The 21,020-nt window shown below is 35.0% G+C and overlaps 2 protein-coding genes and 1 pseudogene across 3 annotated transcripts in view; all 3 read left to right on the plus strand.

Moving 5' to 3' along the window:
* LOC147907473 (uncharacterized) overlaps positions 1–21,020 on the plus strand; it is an 80,276-nt gene that overhangs the window by 16,058 nt on the left and 43,198 nt on the right. The gene's annotated exons all lie outside the window — the stretch shown is intronic.
* On the plus strand, positions 1,496–14,984 carry LOC147907474 (uncharacterized; annotated as a pseudogene).
* Positions 11,184–15,550, plus strand: LOC147907475 (uncharacterized). Its single transcript, XM_087412595.1, has 2 exons — positions 11,184–15,035; positions 15,382–15,550. The coding sequence occupies exon 1, from the start codon at positions 14,605–14,607 to the stop codon at positions 15,031–15,033; it is 429 nt and encodes a 142-aa protein (XP_087268721.1). The 5' UTR covers positions 11,184–14,604; the 3' UTR covers positions 15,034–15,035; positions 15,382–15,550.

Consider the following 21,020-nt stretch of genomic DNA (forward strand, 5'->3'; position numbering starts at 1 on the left):
GTTTACCGAATTTACATTGGCTAGAGTATAGTACGTTTCAAAGTCCGTCAGATCGAGCTCGTAATCGCCATCGCCCAAATCTACCACTAAAAAATAGCTCACGGCAAGGACGCTACTCTTGCCGGTCAGCGTAAACGTCAGCGACATGTTTGAACGAGCACTGAGTTAAGTGCAATGTCGATCCTTAAATTGCTTATCAATCGACCGCAGAAACTATAGACAAAACCCGCAATTGTTCTGATTGTAACGCTGATATGGCGCGCGATTGTACTCGATTATATTGTTTGCCAGGGATATCGTTCGAGGTCCTTCGGCGGTCGAAGATTGCTAAAAACTGTATACAACGCGAAAAGTACACAACGCGATTTCTCTTTTTCTCATATGCCATCTGATCAATGCGTTCCGAATCCCATTATCGAGATTTATGATACCGCTCTCTTTCGCCATACTCCTTCGACCAGTAATGTAGTGCGCATAAAGATGCCTCTAAAATACGGAATGCGCATAGGTTTGCAAGTTGTTGCAGTTGCACGTTGGTAGTTACTCCCCTCGGCATTTTTAACATTTCATCGACGTTTTTTTTTCTAAGCGCGTTACCTTGTCTGCGCTTGTAGAGAGATAAACGCGAGATAAACGCCGCGACCTTCCAAGACGCGATTATGATGTTGCAGTTCTTCCAGCTTCCGTTGCGTTGCTTTGTTATCGTTTGCGGCCTTGGCGACTCCCGCCGCCCCACCGATCAATGACTTGGGAACACCCAGCAGATAGAACGAGCAGGACGCTGTGTTTCGCTGTCGGAAGAACTCTCTTGCTCTTCTCTCTCTTCTTTGTTTTCAAGTCCATATCAATCTTCGTTATGGTTTTTATAGCTGCCCAAATGGCTGTGGCTGCGGCTCTCTCTTCAAGAGTCGAGTCTCTCGCACTAATGCGTGTCTTCTCGGCGAAAATATTATCAGCGTGTCGTTCAACGAGATCGTTGCTGTGCTAATATGCTATGCCGTGATCGCGATATGCAGCATTCAATGAATTAATTCCTTGGCCAATCGCTTTTCTAAACGCGTTTCCGAATCGCAAAACTGATATCCGAGAATATGCAATTCGAATGGAAACGCGTTTATCGCACGATTTAACAAGCCTTTCAACGACATTCGCAATTCTTTATCAAAGGCACTAGATCGTCGATATGTGTTTGACGAGTCGGCAAATTGTAATGCTTCAGGCACCAACGGTATCGTTGTACAATACTTTCAGTTTGTACATGCTTGGGTAATCTGTCCCACAACAGATTGCAATCTTCTACTACTCTCGCAGTAGTACAATTTTTGGTATATATTCCAGCTCTTTTGAAATTAAATCATACGACACAACGAAAAACATTTTGATTATTGAGATATCGCTCTACGCGGCTTATAAATAGGCCCGCTCGCGATATCGTTTTCAGTATTTTGTGGAAAGAGAAAATGTGCGCATCATGCGCCAAGCGCGGTGGATTAAAATGACAAATCTCGACGGCAAAGTGCAAACTGATAAAGAGACGCGCAAGTATGTTACTTGTCTCTACATATATGCGCTATCGTCAAACGCTACATATTTGCGGACCGTCAAATTGTGGCAAGACGAACACGCTGATGAGCCTGTTGGTAAGTCCGCACGGCGTACGATTCAAGAACGTATACGTATACTCCAAATCGCAGCCGAAATATCGATACCTGGCGAATCTGCTAGCTCCGATCAAAGAAATTGGCTATTTCACATTCTCCATAATAATAACGACGTCATTCCACTGAGCGAGGCGCTTCCGAATTTCATTTTTATCTTTGATGACATAGCATGCGATAAACAGAACGCAATAAGAGAGTACTTTGCAATGGGTCGACACCAGCTATCTTTGTCAGACGTATGCAAAGAAGCACCTTATACGCGACAATACAAATCTGTTGATCCTGTTACACAAACATTCTGTGACACAAAAACGTGATCAGTAACTCTTTGAAACTGAATGTATCATAAAAATAATAAAGTAATATTTTAAAAGTACATTACATTTAGTAAAATGCATTAAGTTATTAATATGATGTTCAATCACCATTATTAATAAAATACAATATTATATAGGAAGGAAAATATTTTCGTGACAATTTGCTGGAAGGTATGGTCGCAGCATGTTTCTTATACTATGACACTCTTGAGATACACGTCCACGCGTGAGCGGTTCGGCCGTCAAGCGTCGAGCGGTTGTGAAGGAAAAGTAGACAGCATTTCAGAAATCGGCTCGAAATGCGCAACTAATTTCGAGCACATTGAAGTACACGTATATAATTTCTGAAATTTTATAAAAAGTAATATGTTTGGAGTAATATGTTTATTAATAACGTTATTTATTAAATAAAAATTATGAAAAAAGGAAAAAGCAGAATCGAACATAAGATCTCCAATATTCTGATCTTGCACCCAACGCCCGAGACCACGCTGAGTTCTTGCAGATCACCTCGACGAACACGATACATATAGTGCATGGAAAGTCGTAAACTATTGTATATCTCATCAACGTTTACGTTTTGAAATCATTTTTGCATTTGCATTTTTGCTACGTTAATAAGAAAGATATATGATTAATATAATTTAATAAAAAGAAAATGAAAGAATTTTAATTCACAAACACGGTTGCCAGCTCTCCGTTTTTTTTTGCCAGACTTCGGTTGCTTGGACTAATATTTAATATTCCAGCAGACGACAAAAATTGGAGATTTTCACATCTGCTGGAGTATTGAATATTAGTCCAAGAAACCGAAGTCTGTCAAAAAAAAAAACGGAGAACTGGCAACCGTGTTCGTGATTTAAAATTCTTTCAATTTCTGTAGAGCGAGACAGAGAAAAAACAAACGGATAGAAGCTCCGATTGTAATCGGTGAGTCTCCGCGCGGACACGCCGAACTGGGCCCACTAACAAAACAATGAGTCTGTCTCTGTCCTTCTCTCTGTGGTCGCTTGTTTCTAGCGATCGAAAATATTTTCTCGACGATCTCGGCCGCTTGGCGTGTATCATAAGGAGGAAAGAGACATTCTAGACAATATATAATTTTTATTAAATTATATTAATCCTTTGCCCTACGATTTAAGTTACGATGGCGCGTGCCATAATTAACAGTTTGGAACATATTGTTTATGTTTGACCCGATAGACATACCACGGCTCTCATCAATGATACTTATGTTTGGCCCAATTTCTTTACCACGAGTCTCACACGATATTAGTGAAAGAGTTAATCATATACCTTTCTCATTAATATATAATAGCAAAAATGATTTCAAAACGTGATAGTTAACGAGATATAGTTTACGATTTTCCGTGTATTTTAAGACTTTTTTAGGCGTGTGTATTTATGCTATTATATATAATATATATATATATATATATATATATATATATATATACATACATACATACGTACATACATATACACACACACACACACACACACACACACACATATATATATATATATATGTTATTTTATATGCATCAATAATTTACTAAATAAAATGTATGTAAAAGACAGAACAGTGTAATTAAAATAATTATTTTCATTTGTATTCATATGTAAATATTATGGTATGTTTCTTATTTAGGAAGAAATTATTTCAACAAAATTGAAATAACTATTAGGTGTTGGAATTAATTCGTAGCGTTTTACAAGTGATGGGAAGTACTTTCATTAATGTATTTTTTAATGCTCATGTGAAATAAATAACATTCTTTCATTAAAAAATATCATATTTATATTATTATTTTTCCTCTCAAAAGAAAAAACTTTGATCAGGGCACGTTTTGATTGATATGGACCTGAGTAGGTCGATAATTCAGATCATTTCTATGGTTCAGCGACGCACTTTTCAGTGCCGCTGTCGGAATATCGCGGAACTAAAATACTGCTCAGTTTCATGGCTACACATCAATTTCACTCGTAATATACAAATGAAATTTTTGTACACGCCTTTCTCTTATACTAAAACTCCTACCGCGTTTCTAAAAGCATAGGATTGTTCGTTTAGGTTTTCCGCAATTCGCCAGCTACTTTTCATGAACGTGCATGATCTTAAACTCTTATATGCAACACATATTGTGATGTATTGACTACAGAAGCCGATAACAAAACTGTAAGTCTTTAATTTTCTTTCGTTTTTCGTATTCAAATGTAGCTGACGACTTACATTGTTGTTGATACTTTAATTGTGGAGAAGGATTTTTCAATCCATAAACACAGTTACGAGAAAGGCGTTTTTAAAGTTTAATGATAAAACAGGACACTCCAGCATCCCCTTAAGAATATTAATTATAATATTATACAACGATCAGATTATGGGATGAGTTGTGCTGCCTCTGATGCACCCTTGATTATAAAAAATGTTTTTGATTAAAGGATATCAAATAAAACAGATTCGGTTTACAATATCAAGATCGATCCTGGTAGCTTTAATACAAAATTTGATATCTCTAATACTAACGAGAAATGGCTCATCAATCTGAGTGAGGTTGACATTCCAAGTAAAGCTAAAATCGTTTTACAATTGGGTCAGCATTTTAATTTATCTAATAATTTAACGAATTAAAGAACGAATTACACGTGAGTTCATTAAACACGTTGAACATAATTTGTTTAAAGCTGACGAGGATATTTGCAAATCGGTCAGAAATGAGACATCCTACATCCTCAAGTCTATTATACTCTATTATATAACTGTGATACCGAATCAGCTGAAAACAAAGTTGTGAAAGAGGGTGTAAGAGAGGTTAAACGATTCATCTCAAAGAATCCTGAGATATTAATCACGAAAGCGGACAAAGGAAACACCACAGTAATCATGAATCGTGAAAATTATCGGAAAAAAATGTATGAAATTCTTAACGATCAGATGACATATAATGTAATAGATAAAGATCCTACAAACAAGATAAATTTAGAAATTAGGAATTTATTAAAAAATTGGAAAAATAAGGGGTACATTGACCCAAGCATATACAAAAAATTATATATATTATATTATTTTCTGATTGCGAACTTCCGAGATCTTACGGGCTGCCAAAAATTCATAAAGAAGGTCATCCACTGAGATTAATTGTTAGTTGCATTAATAGCGCCTTTTATCCACTTGCGACCTTCTTAAAAGAAATTATTGACAAGAGCAATAATAATAATTTTAGTTATGTTAAGGATAGTTATGATTTGGTTGACAAGCTTAATGGAAAGATTATCGAAAAAAATTTTAATATCATATCATTCGACGTGGTCTATATGTACACTAACATACCTACGGACTTAGTACTAAAAAGCATTAAATGTAGATGGAACTTAATAAAATAAGACTTCGATTCCTTTGCATGAGTTTGTTAAAGCAATGATGATCATAATTAACTTCACGTTTTTTAGATTTGACAAAAAAATATTTAAGCAAATTTTTGACATGCCGATGGGCTCTCCTCTATCTCCGCCTATACTAGCGAATATAGTCTTACAAGATTAGAAAAAGAAATTTTCACTACTAATAATATTATCTCTCTGTTTTATTTGCGATATGTCGATGACTTTGTGTTAGCTGTACATGAGGAAAAGGTTGAGGAGGTTCTAGATTTGTTTAATTCATACCACGACAGACTTAAATTTACTGTTGATTTTGGCGATGAAAACGGTATCAATTTTTTAGACGTTAAAATAATGATTCAAGAAGGAAACATCATTTTTGATATGTATAAAAAACCGACAAATTTGGGGAAATATTTAAATTATTTTTCGAATCATCCATTAGCACATAAAAAGGGAGTAATCATTGAACAGCTTGACAGAATTTTAATGTTGTCCCATCCCAAATTTCATGAAAAGAACATCTCGGATTTAATTCACACTCTTCTCAATAATGGCTATCCTCTCAAATTCTTATTTTTGACGATTAACAATAGAATAAAAACTTTGAAAAATAGAATTAATCCGGAAAAAAATCGTGAAGGAAATAATAATGATTATGATTCCAACAAGAAAAAATTTTTTACGATACCATACTTAAGTAAAATTTCTGAGAAATTCAAAAAACTCGCATATATTCATGGATTTATAGCCTATAAACCGATGAATAAATTAAATACAATTATTAAAACAGGAAAGGATCCCTTGCTTAAGGATGACCATTGTGGGGTGGTTTATAAGATCAATTGTTTGAATTGCGAATCGTCGTATGTGGGCCAAACTAAGAGAAAATTAAAAACTCGTATTAAAGAACACAAGACTGATATTAAGAAATCTACTTCTGAGATATCAGTTGTTTCACGTCACCGTGTGAATGAAATGCATGATTTTGATTGGGATAACATTAAAATTTTAGATACAGAACAATCATTGATGAAACGAAGAATTTCAGAAATGATACACATTAAAAACCAAATAAGTGGGATCAATAAACAAAGTGATACTGAAAGTTTGTCTGATGTTTATCTTCCTCTTCTAAAGAAAGATCTCCCTCGCACTTAATAAACAATTCTAGAACTTTCTAAACTATTTGACTCATGGATATAAATAATCGAAAAATATGTGATACGATCAATAACAGCACATAATAAGCTTTAAGATAACGTTACCTAAAATTTAATTCAAATTCTATATTTTTGAAAATTACAGAAATGTAAAAAGTGAGCAAAATGCAAAGTCAAAAAATTGTGCTTCTAATATGAGATGCCCCGAAAAATCGATAAAACGGAAAGTCAATATTGCAATTAAAAAACTTTATTTAATGTTTCTAAAATACAAACAAAAACAGCCAGTGTGCGCGAAAAATGAGCATGCGATAGATTATACCCAGAACTCATTTTCAGGTAGTTGGAATCAAGCATTGCAGATATAGGCACTCGATATTCATTCCGACATTTTTGTCTTTTTATTATTGTACAATAACATTTATACTTTAGCAACGATTTTTACTATAACATAGGAGCATAGGTTATTTCATATTAGGAATATCCTGGATATCTCCTATTACGATTTCCACACTTTATGATTTTATCGATCATCAAATCTAATTTCTGGAATTAAACAATTCAACATATCTCGTATTTTTCTGTTAGTACTCATCTCAATGAAATTTGAGGACATCCAAATTCTAAAATCTTGTTTTACAATGATTACAGGCATGATCTAATTATGAATTTTATACTAAATAATTTTCAATCCAAGAGCAATAAATTCATAATGGAATCAATAGATAGCTTTTATTAGTTTAGCAGAAATGCCGCTATTTCATATTAGGCATCTATCTCATATGATGGAGCTTTCCTCTACTTATATGTACATATATATTAATAACAAAAAGTAACATACATATATATATGTATAATAAAATAACATTAAATAATTATTTTTGTAAGTATAAATATGTCAAGTTGCTCTATTCCTGGATGCTCTAATCGCACTAGCAAGACAGTAAAAATGCATATGGCTTTCTTTCTAAAAGAAAGAAAAGAATTATGGATTTCTAGCATAAACAAAATGATTGGAAACCAATAAAACAAAAATAATTGGAAACCAAACAAATATTCATATATATATGTGAAGTAAGTAATCAAAATCGTCTCTTCTGTTATAAAAATAAAAATCCTATATACAAGGGCAAGGTGAAAAGTTCTCGGCCTAGAAGTGAAAGAATAAGTTTTTTTACTTTAAAAATACATTTATTTGTAGCAGTACCATCTATGGATTAGGCCGAGAACTTTTCACCTTGCCCTCGTAAACAATTTATATAGATACGTTTCGCAAATGAAATATGAGAGAAGGAACGAGTGGATAAAACTGAGAGACTAAAAGGCAACGCTGTGACCACAATTTTCTCGACTCAGTTAGTACAAAGTATGCAGACTCAGTTAGCACATGTATTACTACAAACGTGACTTCTCTTCCTTTGCAGACTTTTAAAAACAGCGAACAATGCGTATACGCTAATTTTAAAAACTCATTTTAAGAACAATCTGTATAATTTTCAATTTCCAATTTCATATATATATATGCTTAATTGTAACGAAAACATTGATTATGTTTACACGGCTCAATTTACGCTGAAGTTATAATATTAGGTGTTGGAATTAATTCGTAGCGTTTTACAAGTGATGGGAAGTACTTTCATTAATGTATTTTTTAATGCTCATGTGAAATAAATAACATTCTTTCATTAAAAACGCTACGAATTAATTCCAACACCTAATATAATATCGATATTATGAAACTGGTCAATCACAGTCATTCCATTCTTCAGAAGAATAGCTATGATTGGCCAATTTCATAACATCGATGTTATAACTTTGACAAAAATCGAGCCGTGTAAACGTAATAATTTTGAAAACTTTTGACTTACACATACATTATTAGAAATGTTTCTAAATTTCATTAACTTTTAAAACAAGTTGAATATAATGATATTATTGGGAATATAAATTAGTTCGGTCCGTTTTTTTGTTCAAAAATGCATTTATTTCAAAACAAAATGAATGAACAGATTAATTAAAGTATTGTCCATCGCTGGCTTTTTCCTATCTCTTAGGTAATTTTCGAATTCCATCTCGAAAAAATGATTCGTCTTTGGAGGCGATCCAATTTTGGAGCCAATTTTCGATTTCTGTGAAAGAAGTGAACCGATGACTTGCCAAATCGTGCTGCATCCTTCGGAACAACCAGTAAGAAGGAGCAATGTCCGGAGAATATGGCGTGTGCGGTAAAACATCCCATTTGAGCGTTTCCAAATATTTTTTTACGACTTTTGCGACATGAGGCCGAGCGTTGTCATGAAGAAAAATAACTTTATCATGCTCGTATTCCGATCGTTTTTCTCGCAATATACGACTCAAACGAAACAATTGTAGCCGATACTGATCGCCCGTAATGGAATCGCCAGGTTTCAGCAGCTCATAGTAAACAACACCCTTTTGGTTCCACCAAATACAGAGCATGATCTTCGAACCATGAATGTTCGGCTTTGGTGTTGATATTGAGGTCGATGGCAACGATTGACCGAGCTTAGCGTAGTATTTTTTTCTTCTTGGGGTTGTCGTAGAATATCCACTTCTCATCTCCAGTCACAATCCGATGCAAAAAATGTTTTCTTTGTTGTCTTTAAATCAGCTGTTCGCAAGTGAAAAATCGCCTTTCAACGTCTCTCGGTTCCAGTTCATAAGGCATCCAATTTCCTTGTTTTTGAATTATTCCCATGGCTCTCAATCCTGCAGAAACAACTTGTTACTCCCAATGATTCTGCAAGCTCCTCTTGCGTTTGACTCTGATCTTCTTCGAGTAATGCCTCTAATTCTTTGTCTTCGAATTTTTTTGGCTGTCCAGAGCGAGGCTTGTCTTCAACGCTGAAATCTCCATCCTTGAAACGTCGAAACCATTCCCTACATGATTTATCAGTTAGAGCAGTGTCACCATAAACTTCGACAAGCATTCAACTGCACTTTTCTTCCAATTAAAGCAGAAAATTAGAACCTCCCCCAAATGTTGCTTGGTTAATACAAAATTCGACATTTCAAACACAGCAAAAATCAAGATTTTTGTATGAAACTCAAAGCGATATAAACTGAATATTATTAGCAGATGTCTAACCTCTCTGAAAACGCCAAAATCAGCTGTCACTATGAACCATTCACAACAGCCGGAGCCATCTTTTGGAAAACGGACCGAACTAATTTGTACTCCCAATTTATTAAAGGGGGAGGATTGATAAGACCTGATATTGGCTCATTTTAAAAATCAATATTCTTGAAACGTCAAAGAAAAAACAAACTTATTATTAAAATGATGGACTTATTTAAGCATAAAATTACTGAATTTTCGGGAAGACAGCTTGATGCAACATTTCAAACATTGGATAAAGCAGTTTATGGCAACGATAGCGAGAAACAAAATATATTCTATACCAGACTATTTTATACCAGATGTTACTCTATTAATATCGAGCAATCTTATTTTTAATTACTTTTAATTACTCTGCGAATTATTGAATTCAAGTTATTGTAATATGTCATTATGTTACTTTTAGATTTTTCTATTAATAGTCATTCAAAAGAAATATGCAACAAAGGAGTTTCTGAAGTTAAATTGCTGAAGAAGCCAACAAAAAACTTGATTTAGCAAAAAAAAACTTGATTTGGCTAACAAAATTATTTTGAAAAGTAACCAATGCTCAATTAAAAAAGCGTATTAAGAGATTGACTCCAATCCAAAATAATTCGAAAGTCCGAAATTTGAATTTGGAATCATCAAAAAGCGATTATTAAATGATGATCAAATTCAAGTTCTCATAGGAAAATCCTTACGCGGCTATTCATCTAACGATACAATAAAAAAATCACTTAGACTTAAGTTTTCCTATGATAGCAATGGCTATCAAGAGTTGTGGAAGCAAAACATGCCTTTATCGAGCGAACGTACACTCCGAAAGAAAAGTGGAAAATATTCAATTCGAGGAAGGAATATGTGACTCTATTTTTCAATTGTTGAAAGCATAGTAGATGAAATAGCAATTGCACCAGGTAAACAATTTGACTCATCAACACAGTCGAAATGTATTAGGTGTTGGAATTAATTCGTAGCGTTTTACAAGTGATGGGAAGTACTTTCATTAATGTATTTTTTAATGCTCATGTGAAATAAATAACATTCTTTCATTAAAAAACGCTACGAATTAATTCCAACACCTAATATAATAGAATTGCATCGTTTTGTACACGTGATGGTATGTCTGTGTAAGAATTGCATATATAATTGGATGCTATATGAATTTTTTTCTCTTGTATAATTACGATCAATTTTTTTCCTTTTTTCCATTTGCATTACGTTACAATTAACATTACAAGCAACGAAAAATATAATATAACGAATTTTTACTTTATAAACAGAGTTGGATAGTGCTAAATTAAAAAGATAAAAAAGTGAAGTTAAAAAGTTAAAAAGTTAATTAATTTTAACTTAACTTAGTTAAATTTCAGATTCTTAACTTTTTAATTTAGTTACATTTCTTCAGTAATTATTTTTTTATTTTTTTTTCCAGTAACTATTAGGTGTAGTAAAAAGAAATCCATTATTTTTCCAATAGACTTTAGTAATCTGTATCTCGTCTACGCGTGATACAGATTACTAAAGCCACCTATTGGAAAAATAATGGATTTCTTTTTACTACACTAATATTAACTTTTAATTTGATTTTGGTAATTATGCTGACCTTGACCTTGATATATGTCAAGACTTCTTTGTATGTGTGCAGGAAGGAGGGGAGAAATCATATTCTCTTAATCAGTTCACCCAACTGAAAATAATTGCTAAAATAATTGCTAACTTTAGTTGTTAATAACTTTTTAACGAATGACGAGCGACGGCTAAAACTTGTTGGAGGTCACTCAGGGTCATGACCTTGACAACATATGTCAAGATCAAGGTCATCGGGGCTGGCTCCCCTCATCATAATTACGAAAAAAAAAGTTAACTCTGTTTATAAGTACTCTGTTTATAAGTAACGATAACGGTAACGCGTTATTTTTATGAAGTAGTGTTCCGAATTCTGCTTTTTCTATTTTTCTATTTCTGCTTCTATTTTTTTCTTTTTTCTTGTTCTGCATTGCATATAGATAAAAGTGATTTCGCTACGCATAGTTTGGTTTATATTTGCTGATATGGATCTGAATTAGCGATGTGGCGTACATTTCTTGTTGGTTTCGCTATTCAACAGTAACGAATTCAATTACCCATCTTGTTGATAACAATAGCAAGCTTTGATTTATTGCTGATCCTGGCCATCGAAAGAATCTAAAATTCTGTTTAATTAATAACAATAATCATTAACTTACCTTTCAATTTCGCGAGTACACATAATGTTTCTTCTTTGATCGATTGCATGTAAAAGAACTTGCTGAGATTCAACAAAATTTACAGCTACAACTAACAACTAAAATTAAAATAGACGATTTTTCAAGTGGCACTTTTAACAAAATGAAAGTTAACAAAGCCAAAAATTTTTTGTCTCGCGATGTTAACAGTCTAAACTGTATGGCAATGCAAAATCCACATAAAAAATATGAGACGACAGCCTTATTCATTGAATTAGTTTCAAAATGATTTAATGACTTCACATACTCCAAATCTGGCATTAAGGAAAATTCGAAATGATGAAGTGATCGCTCTCACACACATACACACACACACACACAAAATTATTTGTACATCATTAATTCATCAATAACTATAAATTCAGAGTGCGAGCGTATTTCAATCCAGAGGAGTTTATTAAAAAAGGGGATTTCTGTTAAAAAAGTGTAAGTAAAAGGAATAGTGTTTTTTTATTATGATCTTTTGGATATGATGAAAATACTAAAAAATTCGTAGCGTTTGAGCAATACTTTGAAAATTAAGCAAAAATATTGAAATTTATGTAAATACACCACGTTCGCGCTTAATTTTCAAGGTGTTCTCTATCTGTCTCGAATTTTTTGATAACATTATTATATTCAAGAAGTCAAAATGTACAAAAAAACACTATTCCTTTTGCTTATACCTTTTTAGGCAGAAATCAGCTCCTTTCGCACTCGGCTGAAGTGTTCCTTATTGGAACACCGCCACCATTAGTTGTGCAGAAGTCACGTGCACCAATCAGCAGAAGTCCTAAATGACCAGGTCTCTAATAAAGGCTCTCTAAAGTCCCCGAGGCACGACCATCTATCGGGCAATCAACCAATTCTCATGTTCTCCATCTAGGCATCTCTTGGTTATCTAAGTTATTCATTATTTCTGTCTTTGTTCTGAGTCCCTTATTTATTTACGAATCATTCCGAGCATACTTCGGGCATTCTCTTATTCCTTATAGGGCAACTGATTCCAGAACATTTTTCTAAAATCCTGATCTCCTTCTCCTGAGAGATAGCAGGCACGCTAATCCCACTTCTGAGCTATAAACAATTGACGATAATAGAGAAAAATATCAAGTCGCTCCTCATCTCGATCTCAGGCCTGTTCTTTCCTCCAATTTAGTAGATTTTCGTTCTGCCACTGAGTCACACAGCCCTGACGTTGTTGATATCTCTGTTGCGTCTATATCTAGTAAATTTCTTACACCTCTTTCTGAAGAGGTTTGGATTTACTAAAACGGTTTCAATAACATCAGTATTAGGGACGTTTACGCGACATCTAACATCAGTTTTAATTAAATACGGTTTTACCAGTGTGTATAAACATAGTCATAAACGCTGCGTTCGAGAAGTACTATTAGCGCTATTTGTATCATTCTGACTCTTAGTGACACTAACTATAATCTGGTCACGTGATCCGGTGAATTATGTTTTCAATTGAGAAAGTGAGAAAAAGTCGGAGAGACATTTATCCGTATTGTTTCTTTTCTCCGTCGGGTCGCGGTTCTATAATTTAATATAGGGAAGGTGCGCTTCAGTATGTTACGATTTGATAGGTTGGAATTTCTTATTCCCCGTTTCTATTGTTCCTTTCCATTGTGTTTAAATGCTTACGCTCAATAGTGGAACAGGAATTATAGTTATTAAGATTTCAACTTATCAGAAACTGTGTATTCCGATGTAATCAGTTTCTGGTAGGTTGAAATCTTAATATCTAATTCCTTTACTGTGCTCAGGTCCTGACAGAAACCATAGGACATACCGTAAGAATTAGCCAATCAAAATTAAGAGTTCAAAAAATTTACGACTCTGAAAGTATACATAGAGTAATCAAAAAGACTGGAACTCCCTATAATCTCTAAAAGTACACATTTCAATAAAAATGATCCGAATAAAAGTTGCAGTGATCGAAAAGATCTATTTATTGATATTATCAGTTTGATCGTAGGTGGCGTCGTTAAGATTAGATCAAAGTCGATTTTTTAAATGGAACACCTCGTTTTTCATTACATATTTTAAGGAGGGAAACCACAGTAAAAGTTTGAAAAAATCGAAAAAATTTTTTGTCGCTTATAAGATGCTTTAGGGTCTTAAGAATAACATACCAAAAAATGGAGTGCCGCAAAAATTTCGTAATACCCAAATTTTCCATTCTGCGGCAACGCCTCTCAGGTATGCTCCGAGCGCCTTTTGTGATTCCGGCGCGCGCTGTAATTTATGAGTACGGGAGCAGGTATAATGGCAGTCGATGGAGAAGGAACTTCCCTCCGAAAAGTCTATAGTACTTAAGAAACCTATAGGTATCACCATATGTACATTCAAAGAACACGTGTGTAACGTTAGTAAACCGAATGTCAATTGTTGAAACGGACGCTTTTTCGCTTCGCTTCGCCTCGTGTATACGTTCCATAATATTCGAATAATAGTGATAATAAGCAGTGATTATTGAAAACTATATATTTCGGGTTAGCTATTCGTAGAAATTGCGAATCAGTCGAAAAAATGAAGACAGCTATATGGGCCACATTACTTCACAAAATATCTACTTTGATATTCCCCAAATAATATCATGGGGATAATCCCCAACACGACGATTGCCCGACTGGAGAAAATTCATGGTGCTCGTGGCAAAGGGCGAAATCTTCTAACACTTTGGCTACCTATACGCACAAATCACTAATGTCTGATATAGTTTATGAAGCAATTAAGCCAGTTTACGAACAACTCACTACGGATGATCTTCTCACTCGTTGCATCGGGGGTTTCACTCAAAACAGCAATGAGAGCTTCAACTCGACAGTGTGGGCGATGGCTCCGAAAACTATGAATTCCGGCAAAATAATCATCGACATTGCTACCAACATCGCTTCGTGTGTTTTTAATGACGGATTAATATCAATTTTACATATAATCCAGGTCATGAAAATTGGCCCAAAAAGTCACGAACTATGCATGGACTTGGATGAGAAACGCATACAGAAAGCGGAACGATCTTTGAGTGAGGGCGCAAAACAGGCCCGCATCGATCTGAAAACAATTCGAAAGGCCAAACAAGAGCAGGAGATAGATGAAGAAGACCAATTGTATGGCGCAGGCATCGCAGATTAGAGGTATATAAAAATATTATATGATTTTACAGTACTTAAAACTTTAAACGCGTTTTTCTCGAAACCACTTTTTTTAAACTGGGCGGACACATAACTCGAATAAATCTTTACCGGTTTTAAATTTTGACAGTATATTCAGAATACCTTTCTCTATGGAAGTGCGTAGGGTTTTTTTTATATTACATGGTTTTTTTTATAAACAATTTTATGGCGTTTTTTTTTGTTAAATTTGCAAATTTTCCTTAAAACGTGCACCATTTTGCGAAAAATTAATATATCGAAAAAATCCTACGTACTTCCACAGCTATTGATATATAGAACCTAAAAAACTTGTCATTTTTTGTTCCAGGTCAAAAATTAAGGACTCTAGATGTCCGCCCATGGTCCCTCCTTCAAAAATAGGCGCCATCGGACAAGTGCGGCACAGCCACCATTTTGTACCAAAAATGTATGAAAAAATTCTTATTTGTACTTCATTCATAATATTATAATGCTTATTTTACAAATTTTTGATTGATCATTTTGTGTGAGAGCGCACCGCGCGGAAAGATTCGAATGAGAAAACGGCACAAGGTTGATATGATGCACGACAGTAAAGAGAACTCCGTTTCTTTGTAATTTAACAAAAGAATTTTCTTTAATATGCTCAGTTACAAAGTCAAAAAATATAATCAATTAAATATTAGATTAACAGAATATTAAATGCGGTCACCTTTCCAAATGATATTTCGGAATCGCGGTAATAGAAAATCTTGGCGATTTTTCTCGGCACTTCTCGAAAGATTCGTTTTATAGCGATTTCACTAAGTGGTTAGCACGGCGATTTTACGAAGCGAGATTATGACTCTAAAAACTCTAAGAACTTTTTTGAAGTAAGAAGGAGGACGGCGAGATCGAAGCATTTATTGCTTTCGGCCTGAGCTTTCTTTTTTGGGAAAAATCCAATAAAAATTTGCCGCAATCGTAATTATTACGTGGCATTAGGTGTACAAAATTGATTGGCGCTTTGGATTCTTCTCTAACGACGTTCAACGTAACAGTCATGCGCGACAGAAAATCCGTGCGTGGGATTGGTGACAGCGCGTGACGTATTCGTCGGAGCGCGGCGCTCGCGTGCGCGAATTGAATCGTTCTAGAACTTTCGATTGTCCGTTGCCGGTAACGACAACTTGTTTGCGTGTAACGAATTATTTTAAAAAGAACAAAGAACGACGAATCGATGATTTTAACGAGGATTAAGATCATGCTCGAGATGAAATCACGAGCTCAATTTATGCATGCGTTCAATGACAATTAATGTCGATCGACTGAAAGAATTCTTGCCTTTGTTTCGAATTACCGATCTCAAACACATTTCATTGAGCCAAAAAAAATTCCCGAAAATATACTTACTTTTTCGTGCTCTAATGTGGTTTCCCCCCTTAATAGCAAACCTAGAGAATTTTCTAAAACATTATAATAAAATATTTTTTTACGAAGTACTTTTTAAGTTATAATGCTTGAAAGTTACAGTATCGTCGGCATTGCCCAAAGTGCCCAAATGGAATATCTCGTTTTTCATTGTTCTGTTATTCTGTTATTATTCTAATACACACTTAGAGAGCTTTCCAAAACACAATAATAAAATATTTTTTCATGAAGTATTTTTTGAGTTATAATGCTTGATAGTTACAGTAGCATTGCCTAAACGATGGCTAAAATCTCTCGAATGTTGTTTAAAATTATGACTTGGATTTGTCAAAATCAAGATCATTAGAGGTTATTCCGCTTATTTTCATTTCTACATAAAAATTGTTCACAAAACATTGACATTCTAAGAATGGATTTGAACACGCAAACAACCCATGAAATGCATAGTTCTGGTATTCTATTTTATTATTTAATGAACAACAAAGAAAAACTATGCATCATACACGTAACACATCTTGTATTACAACGAAAAGTTGATTATTTTAACGACAATACGAAAATAGTCCACATGAAATGGATATTAGCGTAGAATAAAATTCATAGAAAAGAGAACATAAGCAGGATATAGTTGAATTTTTTATCTACTTTACAGAAGCTTTCATATATTTTATATCTTTATATATTTACTAATTTGATAGTCGTTAAAAGGTACGTTCTACTTAATGTTTGCGAGCATCAGTTTATGATGCCTTGTTGTCATCAAATTAAGCAAAAAATGAAATGATGCATGCAAATGTTGCGAACGCTACGTAGAACACATCTAAAATATGCATGTGTTGTCAAAATATACACGTCGTCTTTGTTCGTGTAGTACAGTTTGACGACAGTCGTCAAAATCTACAGGTGTCATCAAAGCACACGTCGTTAAAGTACTCATTTCATCGTTCGTTGAAATATATATGTGTTGTCGAAGTAGTCAATTCTTTGTTTGACGATAGTCATCAAAGTATACGATTGAACATTAAAAATTTCACGACAGTCATCAAAATAGTCAATGCTTATCCAAAATCGTCGTCAAAATAATCGATACACAAAATAGTCAATGCTTATCCAAAATCATCGTCAAAATAATCGATACACAAAGATATATATATATATATATATATATATATATATATATATATATATGTATATATAAAGGCTGTTATATATTATATATAGGCTGCTGGGAAAATTTCTGCAATCTAATACTTCCAGTGGCGCCAACGTTGCTATTATCATATCCGTAAAATTAGACATTTTTAACCTATAATTCAGTTTACAGTTTGTATCCAAGCCAACTAGTTTTATTTGCATAATATTTTAAAAGAAGTTATTTTGTAAGAAAATGGAAATTTCACATGAAAATTTTCGGGCAATGATTTTTTACAATTACAAATGTAATCTAACTCCGAAACAATGCATCGATCGACTTTATTTGGCTTTTGGGGATGAAGCACCATCCAATAGGACTGTTTATAATTGGTTTGCCGAATTCCAGAGTAGACGTACCTTTCTTTGTGACGAATTCCGTGAAAGTCGTCCATCCACGTCTGTTGTTGCCACTAATGTTGATGCTGTGCGTGAAATGATTGAGCGAGACCGGCATATGACATACCGCGAGATTCAAGCATCCTTAGACATTGACATGAAAGCAATACATACGATTTTGCGTGATCACTTGAGCGTACAGAAACTTTGCAGTCGTTGGATCCCACACAATTTGACCGAAGCTCAAAAACAGGCTGTTAAATGGAGCAAAGAAATGCTCAAGAAATTCAATCGAGGTCAGTCAAATTTGGTCTACATCATTACTGGGGACGAAACATGGATCTATTCGTATAAGCCCGAAAGTAAACAACAATCCACTGTTTGGATATTTCAAAATGAACCGAAATCAACAAAAGTTGTTCGTTCACGCAGTACTGCCAAGCAAATGATTGCTTGTTTCTTCAGTTATACCGGACATGTGGCAACCGTGGCTTTAGAGTATCGAAGGACTGTAAATACTGATTGGTATACAACAATTTGTTTGTGAGAAGTCATAAATGAATTACGTAGAACAAATCGAAATTGTCCTTCATTATGACAACGCCAGCACGTCAAACCGTTGATTTTTTTATCCAGTAAAAATGTCGAATTGATGACTCATTATCCGTATTCATCTGATTTATCACCTAATGACTTCTTTTTGTTACCAAACATTAAAAAGAAGATGCGTGGTGATTTGAGTCGCCTGAAACAGCTATTGAAACATTTCGTACACTGATTTCTGAGATTACAGCCTCAGAGTGAGGAAACAATGCTTCGAAAATTGGTTCGAGCGTATGCAAAAATGTATCGACCTTAAAGGCGAATACTTCGAATCGGTGTCCGATTGCGTCTATGTTCAATCGGGTCCGTGTCTAATCTGATCCGTGTCCGATTGGAAAATACTGCTGAGTCTGATCGATAATGTGCGTAATCGGGACACTCTCCTAAAGACAGACTGTTTTCTGCTATTATATTTTTCTCATTTTGTGGACACAAAACACTATGTGTGCGTGCGTGTGTGCGTGCGTGTGAGGGAGTCAGGGAGAGAGGAGGTGCTTCACAGACGTTAGGAAAGAGGAAACGCAACAGGGTCCATAGTAGAAGGAGAAGGGTTCGTTCCTTCTCTCTCTCATCTGTTGCGTTTTCTCTTTAACCTATTGTCCTTCGTCTCCTACCCATTATAGGATACAGTTCTCTCTCTTCCACCCGTTGCAGTCCTATACTTATTATTTGCGCTCTCTCCCCTGTCTTCTCTTCTTGCACGTGATTTAATTAAATAAATATTTACGATTTAAATAAATAAGTATTTTTAATTATACAACTTAGAAAGTAATTATGATAATATTTTTATGAATTTTTAATAATATTACGAGGGGTATCCAGAAAATAAGTTCCGTTTGTATTATACGTTTAGTAAGGTCGATGTATGAGCGAGCTGGCAACACAGCATTGAAGAGGGGAAGCTACCGAATAGAATGAGCGGTGTTCGGCGTCAGTAGCTCGTGAAACACGGTCAGGAGAGGTTATCAAAATGGAGTCTTCCACTTCGCGTCCCGCCACCTCCATTCCGATTCCTTCTCGAGTTGTTTTGCGCGGCATCATTCAGTTTCTTTTTGCTCAAGATTTTAAATCGGTTGATATTCACAAACAGCTTGTTTCTGTATATGGAGAGAGTGTGATGAGTGAATCTATGGTGCGGAGATGGGTCCGAGAATTTAAGGCAGGAAGACATTCGCTTGAAGACGAAAGTGGGAGAGGCAGACCCTCCCTTATCACGGATGAGTTGACGACAAAAATTGAAAATGCGATTCGCAATGATCGTCGTTTAACTTTAGATGAACTCCACAACCTTTTTCCAAAGATATCCCGAAGTCTTATCCATGAGATCGTTTCAGAAAAACTCGAATTTCGCAAGGTTTGCGCCCGTTGGGTTCCCAGAGAACTGACTCCTCTACACAAGGCCACACGAGTGACTGCAGGTAAAGAATTTTTGGACCGTTACAGGGATGAGGGAAATGACTTCCTTAAATCTATAGTCACTGGAGACGAGACCTGGGTCCCATTACACACCAGAAAACAAAAGACAGTCAATGCAATGGAAGCACACCTATTCTCCAACTGCAAAGAAGTTCAAAGTGGTCAAGTCCGTCAAAAAAATCATGGTTTCTCTCTTCTGGGACCAAAAAGGAATTCTGCTGATTGATTTTTTGCCTCAAGGAGCAACAATAAATGCGGAGCGCTATTGTGAAACTTTGAAAAAGCTGCGTCGGGCCATTCAGAACAAAAGAAGGGGGATGTTGACGGCAGGTGTGTCCCTTCTTCACGACAATGCTCGGCCGCACGTCGCTGCTTCAACAACTGCACTTTTGAATCAGTTTAGTTGGGATGTTTTGACCCACCCACCGTATAGCCCGGATCTAGCACCATCGGACTACCATCTTTTTACGAAACTGAAGGAGTCCTTGGCCGGAAAACGCTTCCAAAGCGACGAGGAAGTTCAGACAGCTGTAACTAACTGGACTAAAGAACTGGCGGGAAGTTTCTATGCAGAAGGGATTTCGAAGCTTGTTTCCAGATATACAAAATGTATTGAGATTGACGGGAATTATGTAGAAAAAGACTAGAAGTTGTCAAGTATTATCCATGTAAATTTTAGATTTTTTCAATAAAAACTTTATTTGTAAAAAAAAACGGAACTTATTTTCTGGATACCCCTCGTACCTAGTGATGATTCCGTACAGCATGGTGAAACGCCTGATTACAATGATTGTAATTGGTGTGGAAGAGAATGATGACAATAAGGCTCTCGTATATGTTAAAGGATTTAAAAAACGTGAATGGCTGGGTGATATACTCAATATCGATGACAATTAAGATCCTGGATCATTACGAAAATATAGATTCTTTACGTAATCTGGATATTACTAATATTGTACGATATGAAAGACATATTAAGAATTGTGAGTTACAGAATGGGTTTAAATATATAACTGGTGGTCGCAAAGA

The sequence above is a fragment of the Acromyrmex echinatior genome, chromosome 13 (genome assembly GCF_024713525.1).
Source record: "Acromyrmex echinatior isolate Ae372 chromosome 13, ASM2471352v2, whole genome shotgun sequence".
In the NCBI taxonomy this organism is placed as follows: domain Eukaryota; kingdom Metazoa; phylum Arthropoda; class Insecta; order Hymenoptera; family Formicidae; genus Acromyrmex; species Acromyrmex echinatior.

Coding starts and splice junctions, on each gene's coding strand:
- LOC147907475 (XM_087412595.1), top strand. CDS start 14,605: ATGTCTGATATAGTTTATGAAGCAATTAAGCCAGTTTACGAACAACTC.